The sequence below is a fragment of the Talaromyces atroroseus genome (assembly GCF_001907595.1).
Source record: "Talaromyces atroroseus strain IBT 11181 chromosome Unknown scaffold_8, whole genome shotgun sequence".
Classification (NCBI taxonomy): Eukaryota; Fungi; Ascomycota; class Eurotiomycetes; order Eurotiales; family Trichocomaceae; genus Talaromyces; species Talaromyces atroroseus.
This window is the reverse complement of record NW_017971440.1, coordinates 1,013,873-1,031,091: the sequence shown is the minus strand read 5'-3', so window position 1 is coordinate 1,031,091 and position 17,219 is coordinate 1,013,873. Positions and strand designations below refer to the sequence as shown.

The following is a 17,219-nucleotide window of genomic DNA, read 5'->3' as shown; positions in this document are numbered from 1 at the left end:
CGTCATGGCTGCTCCTCCCCCTGCCAAAAGGCAGCGCAAGCTGGTCGTGCTCCCTTCCTCGTCGGACAATGAGGAGACAACGCGGCCGACTGAAGCTGAAGTAACTCTTTCTATCTCTTTTCTTTTCTTCTTGACTCTTTACTTACCCTAACCTGTTAGACCTACGCCAGATCAGCGACTGTCTCGTCAAAGACAGCGAACACAACATGCGCCCGCCACCAGCAGCAGCAGCAGCCGCCGCAAAAAGCAGTCGAAAAGACCAAAAAGAGCGTTCCCCCCTCTCGATCCTTGCACAGCTTCTTCCAGCCCGCGACAGAAGAGCAGAGATGGTCATTTCACAGGTCAGGTGCGAAACCGCAGGGATCTTCTTTTTCTTCTTCTTCATTCCTGGATGAGTTGGAGGAGGACAGGATTGAGGATGATGATGATGATGATGACCATCATGCCGATTTTGATCTAGGGTTCTCGGAGGAAGTTTTTGAGGGGATTTCGACGCAGAAAAGGAAGGGAGGCGGACACAAACTGCCTGCTCGCGCTTCGTCGAAGAGGTTTATTCTGGATGGAATTGGAGATACAAATACAAAGGTCCAACCGGATGTGGCGACTTCCTCAGCAGAAGAGAAAATACAGCGGAAACCCTGGTCGGAGCAATACGCGCCTGTGGATGTTACGGAACTGGCAGTCCACAAGAAGAAAGTGGACGATGTTCGGAACTGGTTGGTTGCTGCGTTGTCTGGATGGAGCAGGAATGTGAGTTTTGTTTTGTTACCTCTGAGAAGAAAAAAAAAAGCCTCTGAGGCTGACTTTTAACAAAGAAAATACTGGTCTTACATGGCCCGGCCGGCTGTGGGAAAACTTCCACCATCTCGTTATTACGCACTGTGTTACATTTCGACATCGTCGAATGGAGGAGTCCGTTTGGGGGGGATGCTGGCAATGGCCAATACGCATCTCTGAGTGCACAGTTCGACGACTTTCTGAGCCAGCTGAATGGCTTTGGGGGTCTTGCCCTGACCGATTCTACTAGCTCCAACAAAGCTACGAAACAGACGTTGCAAAAGAGGGTGGTTTTGATAGAAGAGTTTCCGGCTAGTTTGTCTCGCGGCTCTGTTGCGCTCTCGTCCTTTCAGGCCTCGCTCCGTCGGTATCTGGCATCCAGCCTGCAGAACAGCCAGAGTATAGCTGATTCTACGCCTCCGATTGTTATTGTAATCTCGGAGGCCATGCTGGGCACCAGCGTAGCCATGTCTGAAAATCTGACTGCGCACAGATTGCTTGGGCCGGAAGTGTATGCTAACCCTGCCACGACAATCATCGAATTCAACCCGATTGCGCCTACTTTTATGCTCAAAGCGCTCCAGCTCGTCCTCAAAAAAGAGGCGAGACATTCCATGCGCCAGCGGATCCCGGGCATCGGGGTTCTCCAAAGGTTCTCTGAACTCGGCGACATCCGCAGCGCTATCTCGTCGCTCGAGTTTCTCTGTCTGCGAGCTGATAAGAGCGTCGACTGGGGTGGCAGGGTTGCCGCAAAAGCCAAAAGCTCGAGTCGGCGAACAGCCGAGATTCCACTCACGGCCATGGAGAAGGAGTCGCTTGAACTTATCACGCAGCGGGAGTCTAGCTTGGGACTGTTCCATGCCGTGGGGAAAGTGGTTTATAATAAACGGGATGAAAATGGCGCGGATCTGAGCCAGAATGTTGAGGTTCATCATCATCATCATCATCATCATGTTGCGCCACCACGGCATTTGCAGCACCTGGACAGACCCAAGGTCTCTCAAGTCTCTGTGGAAGATATGATGGACAAGACTGGCACGGACGTGCACACGTTCGTCGCCGCTTTGCACGAGAACTACCCCCCGTCTTGCGACGGGTCGATGTTCGCGGAGACTCTCGAAGCGTGCATTGAGAATCTGTCCGATAGCGATATCTTGGGATCGGAGGCCCGTTCGTCCTCGTTCAGTAGCAGGAGTGGCGTCGGTGCTGCGCGCGGCCGTTTCCTGGGTTATGGCGCGAGTATTGACAGATTGCGACAGGACGAGATCAGCTTTCATGTTGCGGTGCGCGGGATGCTGTTTTCACTGCCGTTTCCGGTACGCAGGTCGTCAGGTTCTGCTAGAACTTCTTCTAGCAGCAGCAGCCGCGTTGGCGGCCCGTTTAAAATGTACTTCCCGACGTCTCAGCGTCTGTGGAAGGACATTGAGGAAGTCGAGGGTCTGGTCAGTTTGTGGGAACGGCAGCTCTTGTCTGACGCATCTGGAATTTGGGGCCAGAAGTTATCTGCGCCTGGCCACGATTTGGGAGTCGCCTCCTGGAAATCAAATGCATTGAATGCGAGTATGTCTCACACGGAAGACAGAAAGAAACATGCCAACGTGGTGCCGTCTGCGATGCCTCGAGAGGATATGCTTCTGCATTATCTGCCCTATTTATCAAAGATCATGGGCAGAGATACAAGCACGGCGCGCGGACTGGATAGAATCACGCAATTCAACGGCATCGACGCTCTGAAAAGGGAAGACGACGACGATATGCCGGCCGAAGCCGAAGCGGCCAACGACTGGTCTACGGATTCTGTCCTACAGCCTGCTGGATTTCAGGTGAAGCCCGCGAACGAGACGGTTGTAGTGGAGGCTGCTGAGGAGGAATTGTTTTTGAGCGACGATGATATTGAGGATTAATTTGGCGTACCGCGTTGCATTGCATAGAATTCCGTAGGCGTATTCATTCCGGAGTCGTAAAAAGCCACGTTTTCCGATTTCGTCCAACCTCTTTTCTTCTTTCTCCCCCAGAACAACATGGAGCATTCATTCCATGCACAGCGTAATAATACTTTCCTGATATCTCTCTAGTATCGGTGGGCCCGGGCGATAATGCGATCCACGGCAAGTCTCGCCTCTGCTAGTCTGCATTAACTACGGAGGCCGCCGAAGACTCAACTGCCAACTAACTAACTAACCCATCCTTCTTCTGACAGCACCAGACACAACGTCGCGCCGTTCACAACAGCCACGACAATGCTGCTACGGCTGCAGTGAGGAGCAGAGCCCGCATCGCGACTGAGAATAACACCACCAGCACGAAAACAACTGCGCATCTTGTTCCCGCCCGCTCTCCCACCGTCCAACACGAAAAGCCGGACAGAAACAACAACAAGAACAACAACAACAACATGGCCAGCCGAATAGCGGACGAGAAAGGCCCCGAAGAGGAGATTGGTTTTCTCGATGACGAGTCGCTGTCGGATGATGCTGGTTCTAACAGCAATGCCGACTGGAGGAGTGTTGTGGCCGGCGTGGTCTGCTCGGCGTTGCCGCGATGGTTTGACGCTGGCGTGGTGGGCTTGTTGATCTTTGGGGGTTGTTGTGGGAATGTATGTCTCTGTCTTTCTGCTGCTTGGCTCGTTGGCTGACCGCGCGTGTGTAGGTCTTTGCATTGGAGGCTATCATCAAGTGAGTGCACCGCTCTGTGGACTGGGTATATCTTCCCTGAGCTAACCGGCGCAGAGACGAACCAGCTGCCGGCCCCCTGATCACCTTTGTGCAGTTCGCGACTGTGTCGCTATTCACCATCCCAAGTTTCCTCTCCTGGTCCGCCGGCCCGTCGTCCTTGTTCCTGAAGGCGCCTGTCATCCCCCTGAAATCCTGGGTGATCTACACCATATTCTTCGTCACCGTCAACCTGCTGAACAACTGGGCTTTTGCCTATCGCATCTCCGTCCCATTGCACATCATTCTCCGATCCGGCGGGCCCACGGCGTCTATGATCATTGGCTATCTATACAATGGCCGCCGGTATTCACGCATGCAGATTTTCTCGGTCATGCTCCTGACCCTGGGCGTGGTGGCTGCAGCCCTGGCTGATGCGAAAGCACAGGGCAACGCAATCACTCTGGGCGCCTCGTCGCCTGGAGAAGAAGGCAAATCCACCCTCACCTTCATCACGGGATTCACCATCCTCGCGCTAGCCATGCTTTTGTCCGCTTTCCAGGGCGTCTACGCTGATAGACTATATGCTACTCATGGAAACACGCATTGGCGCGAAGCATTGCTTTATTCGCATATGCTTTCTCTGCCTTTTTTTCTCCCGACGTATGCCCAGCTATCCGCCCAGTTTCGCGCGTTCATGGCGTCTCCTTCGATGCTGTCGGATATCGACCAGTACTCTGCTGCCGCCAGCGTCTTTCTAAGTCAGAGTCCACAGGATGTGCCGCTCATGAACAACCACAACAGAATGAACAGCACCATTCACAACGCAACCATGGCACTTTCCCATATGGCTGCCTCGTTGTCAGCTGTATCCCCATCCGCCGCCCCCATCACCCCTTCTCCTTTCCACAACATCAACAACAACAACAACAGCCACATCTCCACCATCCTCGCCGCCAGCGAAGCAAGCGCAGGCCATCTGCTCAACGCCCTCCTCGCCAAAACCCCCAGCAAAATCTTCTACCTCCTCATCAACGCACTCACACAGTACATCTGCATCCGCGGCGTGTACCTACTAGCCGCCAAATCCTCGTCACTAACCGTGACCATCGTGCTGAACATCCGCAAACTAGTCTCGCTCCTGCTCTCAATCTACATCTTCGGCAATTCGCTTGCATCCGGCGTCTTGATTGGTGCCGGCTTTGTGTTTTTGGGTGGTGCGTTGTATGGCGTGGGTAGTGCGAGGGCCAAGGCGAAGAATTCGATGATTTTGCATCATCAGCAGCAGCAGGACGAGGGGCGGAGGCATCGGAGGAGGATTTTGGATAAAGTGTCGTCGGGGTATACGTCGTTGAGGGAGAAGAGTCCGAGGAGGAGGAAGGTTAAGGTGTGATTTGTACATGTTGTTACATATCGTTGTTATGCGTATTAGAATTTTGTTTTTTTGGCTGGAATGTTGTATAGATAGATAGATAGATGGCATTTGCAGCGAGATGTTGTAGATACTGTCCATACCGTTGATAATATGATATATGATCTATAATCTGATTTGAGAATGACTGTGGTGGACTAAGTGGTACAGTAGAAAACAGCGAAGAAACACCCTTTAAAAATATATGTTTATACAAAAGTAGAAATGGTCTGTAGAACAAATCAAGGCCAAAGAGGGGGTAAAAAAAAAGTCTATAGAACTTCTCCTACAATCTTCGCCGCCTCCTTGTACGTCTCCAATAGTCGTTCACATTTCTCGCGCTCGGCTTTGATGCCGTCATCTTCGTACAGCAGGTCGCCGAATAATTCTTCTTTGTACAGTTCGCTGACTAGTCGGTTTTGCACAACGTCTTTGCTGTGGTTGACTAGCAGGTGCATGACTGCTTTGGGCACTTGGTCGGCGATAGTTTCGCGCACGATGTTGAAGTAAGAGGAGATGAGGCGGCGGATGAGTTCTGTTTCCATGATTTCTCGTTCGGTCAGATTGGGCTCGACGTTGTCGTTCGGCTGTGCATTATGTTAGTTTTACGGTCATTTACAATAGTAACTATTATCAGTGGGACAGAGGGAGGAAAGGCTTACGAATTGGGAAATGTCCCTGCCATAGTCGGAAATGGGTGCGTTAAAGTCGTCTTGCGGTATCACGGGTGATCGAGGTTGAGGTTCGCTGCGGCGAATACTCTGGCTGATGCTGGGCTCTGTGAAATGACCGACTCGTCGACCTTGATGTTGTGTTGTTGGTTGAGGGAGGGGTCCGGATGATGGCATCCCTTCTTTGCCAAAGAAGTAATTGAGGAATGAGTCACGAGCTGAATTTGCCGCCCCAAACACCGGGGGAGAGTTGGATTGTTGTGTGCCATTTACACCCGTATCGACGCCATCCACGCCCTTGGCTAGGTGTGGAGATATCGTCCTCGAGCCTGCAGCTGTGCGAATAGGAACGTTGCGTGCAGCGTGCTGATCTTCCTCCTCATCGCCTGCTACTCCATTGGTCTCCCCCGTTTCCTTGAGTCTCCTCTTCTCCCGTTTCTTGCGCTCTTCTGCCAGTATAGCTTTCTTTTCCTGCTCCTGCTTGCTCTGAATCACCGAGGACATGGCTGCTGCTGCACCCAAAAAGTTCGGGTGGTTGGTGTTGATGTACGCTCTTTGTATGGAAATGAGCGATTCTACATACGTCGAACATGGGCCCAAGCGCTCGCGGAGGAGATCAGACACCACTTCAATGAGCTTGCCTTGGAGCCGGGGAAACCGGGATAGCTCCTGAGACCCGCAAGTATGGCAGATCTTGATCAGTTCTTCGTATACAAGCTCCACGCACCGTTGGCTGGGAATTTCCAACAGTTTGATCTGCGGTTTCACTAAAAGATCGAAAGCCAGCTCCGGCACAAAGAGACTTGGTCGCGGTCCAGTAGAGTTGCGTATAGCAGTCCTAATGTCAAATACTGTAAGATTCTGAGTTGGGTCAATTGTCTCCAAGGAATGCCCAAAGACCGAGTTGAAGATATAATATATGCGTGCGCCACCGCAAAGTTCCTTTGTCGATATCTCCGAGGATGTACCGTCAATGGATGAAATAAACGAACTTGCGAAACGCGTCATCAGTTGAAGAATGAGTGAGCCTCGGTGCTCTTTGCCACTGAACTGCTTATTTCCGTAGCTAGCAAGCTCCTGTTGCGTCTGTCCCATGAGTGTGTTGAGTCGCGCCTTGATATCTGGCAGTCTATCGCGAATATGCGCCATCAAGGTCGAGTTCAGAGTTTTGGCAAGGAATTGCGTTCCACAACGTATAGCCATGTTTCGATATGCTGGATGGTGTCTGAAGAAGTCGGCCTCTGCCTTCAACGCCTCGGCGAGCGACTTGCCACTCTGAATATCTTGCTGCGATCGGTTGACGACGCCAATAAAGCCTAGTTTGAGCGGGTAGACGCGGCCGGACAGGATATCCAGAGCATTTGTGCCATGGTCCATCAGATCCAACTTGGTCAGCACGCCAATAGTCCTGCGTCCCATAGGGTCTACATGGCGCGCAAGCTTCAGAGCTTCCGAGTTGACGAGGTCGACGTTCGCGGGCGACACTGCAAGGATAATGCTGTTGGGCTTCGCAATATATTCGGAAATGAGTGTCCGCGTCTGTTTTTCTATGTCGGAGGGCTGGTCGCCGATTGGTACTTTGGTCAGACCAGGCAAGTCAACAAGGGTCAAGTTCAGGACATGGGGGGAGAAAATCTTCAGGTTGATCGGCTGCCGATTGATGCCTTTGTTGCTTCCTGCAATGCGAGCTGTTTCATTTTCAATTTCTTGTTTCACTAAAGCAAAGTCGTCAAATTTTCGCCCCGGCAAATGATGGAACTCAGCCCATTCTCCATGAGCCGCCACGCTGCTGGAAGTATGTGGAATATTGATAGCAGCATTGTCCGGCTGAGTATCTTGTTCGTCGGAAACATTGATCAGTTGCAAGATCAACGGTCTCCTCGTCACGATGCCACTTCCCCGGGGCAGGAAGTCGCGGCCAACGATGTTTTCAAGCACGGAGGACTTTCCAGAAGATTGCGAACCGACGACAACCTAGGAGTCACGCACAGGTCAGTAAAACAATTTGAACCGCTATCTTATATGCATCTTAGCATGTCCTTTGCCTACAGCGAGCAGCACGTACAATCTGCGGAAGATCAAGGGAATCATTGCCAATGGTATTGAACACCAAGTCCTGGAGCTTGTTCACAGTGACGAGCAAGTCATCGCCGAGAGACGCCATGGTAGGAGCAAATCCGAGGTTGGAGAGCCGCACTCGCAGTTGGAGAAGCTTGCACTGATAGGGGGGGGGCGCTGTGCGGCGTGGTTGAGACTAGGAAGCTGGTTCAAAATTTGGGTCAAACGCGGAGGAACGCAGAACCGCGGCGGGCGGGAACAACGGATTGCCAGCTGTGTAGTGAGCTAGGCAGCCAGGAGTCAAAGCCTCCTGGACAACGAAAAAAGGGGGGGACAGATATAGAAGGGCGGCAAAAACGAGCTGATACTGATACGCAAGAACTCGAGATCCGGAGCCCGTGAAAAGATGGCCCAGCGCAATGGATCGCGGTCCAGGTTCACGTGACGCCATCGCACCGAGGCTGGGCTGGCTGCCAGAGCCACACCAGAGCTTGCAATCACCTAGTTCACTGGTTAACTATTCACTCGCTAGGCTAGCATTTACATGTCTCGCTCTTCTCATGACCATGACGCTACTCCGAGTTACATACGCGGTTCAACGAGAATCACACAGTGCTACCACTACCACTGGAGAGGAGCTCAAGATCCATGTCATTGACATAATCGACTCGCCCCACTCCTCGTTCTTGTGCTGGCTGGGTTTATGTATGATATCAATCGATTAACTATAGCAGAGAGTAGCTAGCTGTCTATGCAACAGAGGTCTTTTGGAGTGGAGGAACTACGAGAAACGTCTCCGCCAGGGCTCAGCCAAGGAGGGGTTGAATATGTAAACAAATGCACATCCTCGTCAACCAATGTAGATACACCATTTTCTGCGTCGGTGTATGTTGATTGTAGGCTCCTCTGGCAGTCCCTCTGCCTCTGAATGTTCGAGAAAAGTGCATAGCCATGGCGTATATACTATATAGAAGCGTTGGGTAGAATGCGGATGCCTGGGGCAGTGAGTCTGTCGGCCAGCCGCTTACGCCACTAAAGTAATCCTCCCCCCGTCCAACTTCCATCCGCAGCCAGACCAACGTCCCAGTCAACACCTCCCTAACCAACATCTGCTCTGCTATTCATTTGAGCCTTACAGGAGCAGTGCTCTGGCTACCATAACCTGTCTCTAGGGTAAGTTAGAGTTCATTTCTGCTGGGATGAGTGTCTACATCCCATGCACAGATACACAGCGCATAGCAACCCGATTCAAGCTGGCCTACCACAGCTTCTTACAAGCAAAAAAACAGCATATTTCATTGACTGACACTACATATCTCTCTCCAAAAGCAGCATCTGCCGTTTTGTGCGATAAATACTTCTTCTCCTGACTCCAACCTTCCGCATCAATGGCGTCCCTCAACCTCTCCACAAACGGACCGTCCATCACAAAGAGCTACCAATCCGTCGTCAATGCACCCGCCGCAAACACTGGAGCAGCCGCTTCTCCAACATATGGACAATGGGCCGTCTTCAGTGTATCTACGCCACTAGTCAATGCATTCCAGCCCGATGCAGGGAATAAGGAGAGTGTCTTGAAGGTGCAGAGTAGTGATGGTGCGTACAGCAGCTTATGCATGGGCTGGGAGACAACGGAATGCTGATTTCATTGGTTATATATATATATATATACAGAGGGCGAATTAGCGGATTTGATAGAAGACTTCTCAGAGGGCAAGATCCAATTTGCTTTTGTGAAAGTGAAAGACCCCAATACCGGGCTCGGAAAGAATGTCCTCATTGCGTGGTGCGGAGAAGGCGTGCCCGAAAGAACCAAGGGATATTTCAATAGCCATATGGCGGCGGTTTCAAAATTCCTTCAGGTCAGAACCAGGTTCTAACCTTGACAGACATCAGGTTGCTAACTGCTCCATGCTCATAGGGCTACCATGTGCAAATAACCGCACGCTCGGATCGTGATCTGACACCGGAGGGAATCCTGCAGAAGGTCTCTGATGCTTCGGGGGCTAAATACTCCTCGGCGAGCATCCCCACCCCAAGTGAACCTGTCAAGCCTCCGGTTGTTGCTACAAAGCCGGTTTTCACCGCCAGCCGAACAGGCGGAGTCGCGCCTCCACCCGGAGGACGTAGACTAGCCCCTATCGCAAAAGCCCCCGTCGATGACGATGGATGGGGCGCTGATGCACCGCCTGTTACTCGTACAGAGCTAGAGAAAGTGCCGTCCGCCTATAAACCCACAAAGGTTGATATCCACCAACTTACATCCCAGAAGCAACCGGAGTCTCGGTTCACACCGGCCCCGGCTGAAGACAGGTCAGATGTGGTCAAAGGAGGCTATCAACCTATTGGAAAAGTCGATATCGCGGCTATTAGGCGGCAAGCACGCGAATCCGGCCAAAACGTGCACGACCGACCAGAGCCTGTCAAGGGGGCTTACGAGCCAGTCGGTAAAGTCGACATAGCCGCTATTCGCGCCAAGGCTCAACCGGCCCAAGAGAGATCTGTCCCTGAGCCGCAGCCCTCAGAACCCGAACCAAGCAAGAGTGTTTCAGAGCGGTCGGCTCCATTCCAGTCATCTGAACGTCTAACGAGTCTTCCAAAGCCAAAGGTTGCCAACCGTTTCGGTGGAGCCTCGAATTTTGCTGGCACAAAGGCACCTCTTCCTTCCGAGTTTGGCATCAAATCGACTTCTGCAGCGGCTCCAATTGCCTCTACCAGTAGAACCTTCGCTGATCAAGGAGGAAAGACGCCTGCCCAGCTATGGGCCGAAAGAAAGGCAAAGGAAAGAGGCGGCACACCGGTGTCCACCCCACCGAGTACACAACCCGTGAGCAAACAGGTATCTGGCGATGGCGAATGGAAAAGCTCATACACCGGGAAAACCTGGGCTCCGGTTCAGACGACCCATACTGGTCGCTCTGCTGGAAGTGATACCGTGCGACAAGAATCAGGCTATGACGGCGCGGCACCATCTGAGCCACGAGCTATTGTCCCCGAAGAAGTTCCACCGCCCTTGGACCATAGCAACAAGCCGAACGCTGGCCACAAGATTCCATTGCCCGGCTTGCCCACTGCACCAGAACCGACTGCTGCAGAAGAAGAAGAAGAAGAAGAGGAATACAAGCAGAACGTTCCCACGCCTCCGCCTCAGCCTCGCTCTCCTACGCCACCCACCCCAGCTGAAAGAGAGCCCTCGCCTATCCAGGTTGCCCTTCCAGTTAGCCGTAATGCCCCCGAAACCTTAGTACAAGACGCCCACGAGGAAGTGGATGCGCCACCCCAGCCATTACCTATCCGCAGTTTGGAGCAGGTTGTCCCCCATGAAGATGAGCTCGAGGAGCCAAGCCAAGAAACCGGCCGTGCAGTTGCCGAAACCTCTGCGCATGTCGCAGCTGCGCCACAATCCATCCGTGCTGTCGTTCAATATGACTATGAGAAGGCTGAAGATAACGAGATTGAGCTGAAGGAAGGTGAATATGTGACCGACATTGAAATGGTTGACCCAGATTGGTGGCTTGGTGTCAACGTCCACGGAGAGCGTGGCTTATTCCCAAGCAATTACGTCGAAGTTGTTGAGCAAGAATCCGAGGTTGCTCAGCATGAAGCAAGTCAAGCATATGAAGAGCCAGCTCCCGCAGAGCCCGAAGTCAGCCACGGAGAAGTCAGTCATGAAGCCGAAGTGAGCCACGCTGTCGGCAGTGGTCACACTGCAACCGCGCTTTATGATTACGAAGCCGCCGAGGACAACGAATTGAGCTTCCCTGATGGGGCGAAGATTGAGAACATTGTAAGTAGTTCTGGATCTGTTTCTACTGTCCAAGCGTTTTCTAACAGAATCTCAGGAATTCCCGGACGAAGATTGGTGGTCTGGTGAATATGGTGGCAAGGTTGGTCTTTTCCCAGCCAACTACGTGGAATTGGATCAGTAGCTTTTTATTTCTTTTTGTTCTTGTCTTTCTTCCCCCCCTTGCTTTCGATGTTTACAAGAGTCATCTGTTTCCGAGTCAAGTCCAGAAAAGCGCTTGACAGCAAATATTTGGAGATAGGACCAAATGCTTATTGAGCGAATGTAAATTTACACCTGTAGAACAAAATGGCTACTACATATCTCTGTCTATGTATATATGCACGCATGTATATAATGCCTCGAAACGCAGCTCGTGTTTTTGGTTGTATTTTTTGATACATGCAGTAACGTGACACAGCATCGTCGCGTCCTGATTGGCCGCGCGAAGTGAGGCTGACGTGCAAGCCTCCCCTCCCGAACTTCTCAAGGCTCAGACAAGACGACGACGACAACAACAACAACAGATGATTATCACTGCCTGCTGTTTCATCAAGGCGCCATTTTATGTCTGTCTAGTCAGGCACACTCTGCTGTTGAGCTCGTCACGGAAGATCTCACTTCCCTGCATTCTCTGTTTTTCCCCGACAAGTGTTAGCAATCAACAATCGCCGACGTCCGGTTGTTGATTCTGCTCCTGCTTGGTGTCTTTTTCTTTTCTTTTATCAGTTGTCCTTTTCTTTCGCTCTTGTTTTTCAGCTCTGCAACTCTGAGAGGAGTTGGATTAAAGTCTGCTTTTTGCGCTGGGCTAGGAATATTCGTTCTATGCTAATCGTCTGTCCTGCGTGCATGTAGAGAGAGAGAGAGAGTCCATGCACCCTGACAACTATTAGCCGTGGGAATATTGTCTTCCTCAGTGCAACCCCCTCCCACCCATCATCACCTTCACCTTCGTTGGATGTAGGCCCGTTGAGGACTACACAGCATCTGCCAAATCCCCCTTCTCATTTATGGCTTTGATTTTTGTTATTTCTCACCCTGGATTATTACCACGGAATAGCAATCTCATACAACGAACAGCCTTATGGATGCACTATTCAGACGGTTCACGTGCAGCTGTTGACTGCCTATCAGTCTAGCTACTGTTTCTGCAAAGCTGTTTTGCCTGTGATGAATTCCTCAGGTACCTTCACCAACGACAAAATGATGGACCATTCCGCTGGAGCCCCAGCATCCCAGGAACCACTTTCCAACCAGGACACTGCCGTCAAGACCAGTGAATCATATTTGAGCTCGGCCGAGACTCGCCAGGAAGATGGTTTATTCCCAGGACGTAAACGCAAGCATTACTCATCTGAAGAGCAACAGGTCGGCAATCGACGCGTGATGATACCTGTGCGTGGTGGTAATGATGATGATGATGGTGGTGGTGGTGGTGATGATGATGATAATGATGATATTGCAGATCTGCATTATACCCAAAGCAGCCCAGGACGTGCTAAGAAACCGAGACTGGGACATGACAAACCTGCATCTGACAGGTCACAGCTTCTTCCCATGGAGATCTGGCACTACATTTTCTCATTTCTTGATCCCAAAGCCCTGGGTGTTCTTCTACGCGTCAGTAGGACCTTCCATGGATTTCTCACTAAAGATCGCGACCCGTTGGATTCTTCAGCTTCAGCTAAAGGTGTCCTCAAACCTGTATCGTCTAATTTTATTTGGTCTTCCGCCCGGAAGTTATTTCATCCTGGAATGCCCCGACCGTTGGCCAATATGACTGAATTAGATATGTGGAGATTGATTAGAGCAACCAACTGTGAAGTCTGTGGAAAGAATGATTCATCCCCTCCGTCGCCCACCAGTTCCTCTGCATGGGAGAGAGGTCCAGGCATTAATGGAGTCCGTATCTTTTGGCCCTTTGGCATAAGGGCATGTTGTCAATGTTTCCTCACACTCACAAAAAAGGTGCGTCTCATCGACTTTCCAGGACGCTACAGTCTGCTTACGCCTTATATAACAACAGGATGTGGACCTTGTTTTATCGCCTCTGCCAACTTTCCTTCTGCCAGGCCTTTCATTTGTGCTTATGACCCCTTATATGCATATGGTGCCCAGTGTGGTTTTGCGATCCAACGAGAGTCCCCCGGCTGACCTACATCTTACAAAATATTATTTCAATTCCGATATAGAGTACTTAATGCAGGAATTCGATCACGTGAAATCCCTGGGCCCGGCTACTTTGGAGGAATGGATCAAAGGACTTGAAAGCAAGGGTAAAAGAAAAATGGCAGATACGGCGCGGTGGGAACAGTGGGAGAATAGCGGCGGCCTGTACGAAGTCAGACTTGATTTCCGTGGACAGAGTACTAACAATGACCCGCGCAGTAAATCCAGTCATCATCACTCCATGCCCCAAGATATGTCCAGATCAGAGCATCCCACATTGTCCCCTTTCCGAGGATTGGCCCATAACGGAGTTCCCTCTGTACCCCCTGGCTTCATTACTAGTAAGTTTTACTGTCATTTTTAGCTAGTGGTATTTGCAACAATAAGAAATGCATCTGGGTATCCGGCTTCGAGAAGCACCTTCGAAGAGACTGGTTGTTATGATGTTGATGAGACTGACGTTGTATATGTCTAGATTCTTCTCCATCTAAGCTTGATCAGAGCCGTGGTGGACGGAGCCTACGCGATGTGGACGAAGCTAAGGCTTCACGAAGAGCGGAGATTGAACGCCGTTGTTTAGCATTGCGTCCTCCGCTGACAGCTCCTGTCTTGAGCCATATGGAATCCTTCTCGGCAGCAATACAAATCCCACATGAACTTACTGATAAGGACTGGGAGTATCTGAAACCGCGTTTACTGGCACAGCGAGAAATGGCAGAGAAGAAAGAGATTGATCGCTTGCAAGAGTCTCGACTTCTCCAGGCCAAGACGGAAGAACGCCGACAACAAGAAGCGCGGTCGAAACAGGAGAAAGAATCCCTGGATCATCAATGGGATGATGCGCAGCGTCTGATTCATGACCAGATAAATATGTATGCTGACGAAATCATCGCGAAGAACCGGAACGACGGGGCGACGCTCTCTAAAGACAAATGCGCCCAATTTGCTGCAGATGTCTTGATGCATGTGCGGAGTAGGTTCTACGCCCATATCCAAGAGGAAGATGCCATCGCCCGCGCGTCTGGCGTGGCTGTTAAAGCTGATTCTCCAGACGCACCTCCCACACGCAAGCTGGTTCTTGAAAACATGAAGTGGGTCTATGACACTAAAATAAAACCCCTGACGGAGAAATATTCGAAGGAGCTGTTCCTTTGCAATGGCTGCGAGAATAATTCAAGGCTTTATGGCTTTGAAGGGGTCGTTCAACATTACGCCGCAAAGCATACGACTGCTTTGAGTGCTGGGAGTGTGATAGTGTTTTGGCGCGCCGAATGGCCCGAAAAGCCGCCCTTTCATCCCAACCCCAATGCTGCCAGAGCCCTACTCCATGCCAGTTCTCAGGGTGGTGGGTTTGGTCAACCACTTGGGTATCCTAGACAACAGCAGAGTACATCTGGCCTATATATGGCAACTCCTGAGCAGCGGCATTGCATACTTCCTGATGCCCATCCTTCTTCCCATACATATGGACGGTCCCCCTTTCGAAGCCCTTACACAACTTACATGCACGGCCCCTTCCAGCCACCTTCGCCGAGAACCAGTCCATACTACTCCGGCTATGTTTTCCCCCCTCCGTCGCCTGCCATGGAACCCTCAGCTTTTGATCAACCGTCAGCATACAACTCGCCTTATCATGGGCATGTAGTTCCTGTGAATTATCAAACTCATCTACCACAAGCACCTCATCCGTATCCTTCTCCTGCATACGGGTCTGCCTCACCATCTAATCAGAGTCTTCTATATAAGGTGCCTCATGGTAGCAATCGCAATGCTATTGCGCACCACAGGGACACCTACAAGACACAACTCGATCACATGGCTCGCGTTGCTCGTGAGGTATGGAACGCTACTTCTGGTATCAAGGACCTGCCAAACAGCATCCGTGCTCACGTATTGATATACCATGTCGCCATTACGACACAACATCAGTTCAACATTGATGCTTCGGTTGCTCTTTTTGCAGACGGTCTAAATAACCATCCTCAAATGAAGCCGATGCGCGGCCTCAGCGGCCTGGTTTGCAAATGTTGCACAAACGGGGATAGTCCGAAACTACCATTTCACCCGCGTAACCCAAAGTCATACGGGTTCTCGGCATTGTTGAGCCATTTTCAATCATTGCATATGGAGCACGTCAAAAATGGAACTGTCACCATCCCAGATGATAGCATGGTTGGCCTAGATTGGAAAACGGACATGATAGCTCTTCCAGATTTGTCTTCATTGAAGTCGTTGTCGCAAAATCCCGGTATGGACGATTTCAAGTTGCGGATCATTGCCCAAGCTTTACCAGAAGCTTTCCCGTCTTCATTGCCGGCGCTTCCGCCAGAGACGTTCATAACCAAGCGCTCTCCGGCCATGCATCAAGCATATGTCACAGACCGGCAGTCACATTACCCTTCACCGACTCTTCACAACGCGAAAAAGGAAGATTATGCTTCTGCGTCGGTACCCCGTGCTGTCCCAGCAGACGGAGTTTCAGTGAGCTCTGTGTCAGAGGGAATTCGTTTCCCGCCTGATTCCCTCTCTCGGCGCAATAGTCCAAACACTCTTCTCCGCCATGATGGCCGCGGTCATGGCCTTGGCAATCGCTACGTAACACGATCTCCTCGTGCAGTGATCTTGCGGTCACCTCGCTATATTCGTCTCCAGGACGAGTGGGTCTATCGAGAAGACGACGTGGATGAAGTGAGTTCGGAGCATCATGATAGATTCTATATACCGGTATCAACGCGCTCAGCCATGTCGGACCGATCTGATTATCCCTATAAATCAGAGCAATTCGAGTCGGAGATACCAATACAGCAACAGCGCGTTGAGAGACAGGCCAATATAAGTCGTCAAACAGGACAGTCGTCAGAAGGGTCGGTGTTCCCCAAGAATGCTGCCACTCCACTCACCACCGAGCATGAAGATTCGAGGTCGAATGCTGGGGATATGAGTGCCGCAGAACAATTCTTAAGCACTTTCGTTCCAGGCCAGGAATCGCAGGCTTCGGATACAAGGAATGACTCTGTGTCTGTTTCGAAACATGAGCGTCACTGGCGCCCTATGGGGGCAGGCGACGATGTGTCGGAGCGTGGCGGCTTGACATACTACGGATCAGATGAATGGAAGCGATGGGGTAGTCCCGGCATAGTCAGAGCGCATGAGATTCCTCGAGAAAGCAGAGCAGAATGGGTTGCCGCGCAGCGTACGCGATCTCCTGATGTGATTCAACTGCGGTACGGACGCAAACTGTCTGGTGCTATGGAGTCCAAACTGCCGCCAAGTCGATTTGACAGATATGAGGCTTTGCGGCAAGAATCCCTTCGGCCCAGATCGAGGTCTCCGCCCTCTGCCGTCAAGGAAGATATACCCCGCGATGTCCTCTATTTTGAAGATCAAGACCCGCGATTGCAGCAGTCTCGCTTACTGCCTCAACACATCAGTGACCCTGCTCACCGATATTCGAGGCTAGAAAGGGAGAGTTCTATGTCTAGCAATGCTCGACGGAATGCGACCGGTTATAGGCCCGCAGGAGTGATTCGTGAGCCGGCATATTATGATGACACTATTGATTATTGAGTCGTTGCGCGATTGCCAGAGAGATATATCTCCCCGGAACAACTAGCGGTGGGCAGTGGCAGGTTGACGCGGTGGATACAAGAGAGTATTACGTATCCCTCAAAGTTGTTTTGGCGTTCTAGTGTGTTCTT

General features: G+C 51.2%; 4 protein-coding genes across 4 annotated transcripts, besides 2 other annotated features; 3 read left to right on the top strand and 1 right to left on the bottom strand.

Annotated features, from left to right (window-relative positions):
• Positions 1–4: 4 nt before the first annotated feature.
• Positions 5–4,821, top strand: UA08_06270 (hypothetical protein; the record flags this gene model as incomplete). Its single annotated transcript, XM_020268574.1, has 6 exons — positions 5–100; positions 160–750; positions 816–2,600; positions 2,978–3,373; positions 3,427–3,452; positions 3,507–4,821. The coding sequence occupies 6 exons, from the start codon at positions 5–7 to the stop codon at positions 4,819–4,821; spliced, it is 4,209 nt and encodes a 1,402-aa protein (XP_020118627.1).
• A 290-nt stretch (positions 4,822–5,111) lies between these two features.
• Positions 5,112–7,674, bottom strand: UA08_06269 (Dynamin-related protein DNM1; the record flags this gene model as incomplete). The annotated part of the gene is made up of 3 exons (XM_020268573.1): positions 5,112–5,426; positions 5,502–7,484; positions 7,576–7,674. The coding sequence occupies 3 exons, from the start codon at positions 7,672–7,674 to the stop codon at positions 5,112–5,114; spliced, it is 2,397 nt and encodes a 798-aa protein (XP_020118628.1).
• A 1,282-nt stretch (positions 7,675–8,956) lies between these two features.
• On the top strand, positions 8,957–11,497 carry UA08_06268 (hypothetical protein; the record flags this gene model as incomplete). The annotated part of the gene is made up of 4 exons (XM_020268572.1): positions 8,957–9,164; positions 9,243–9,430; positions 9,490–11,355; positions 11,411–11,497. 4 exons carry the CDS (start codon positions 8,957–8,959, stop codon positions 11,495–11,497), a joined length of 2,349 nt encoding a protein of 782 aa, XP_020118629.1.
• A 1,058-nt stretch (positions 11,498–12,555) lies between these two features.
• UA08_06267 (hypothetical protein) lies at positions 12,556–17,088 on the top strand (the record flags this gene model as incomplete). The annotated part of the gene is made up of 3 exons (XM_020268571.1): positions 12,556–13,320; positions 13,379–13,862; positions 13,997–17,088. 3 exons carry the CDS (start codon positions 12,556–12,558, stop codon positions 17,086–17,088), a joined length of 4,341 nt encoding a protein of 1,446 aa, XP_020118630.1.
• Positions 12,736–12,751: a repeat region (Identified by RepeatMasker using a combination of RepBase library and repeat library created with RepeatScout).
• Positions 12,752–12,810: a repeat region (Identified by RepeatMasker using a combination of RepBase library and repeat library created with RepeatScout).
• Positions 17,089–17,219: the final 131 nt, after the last annotated feature.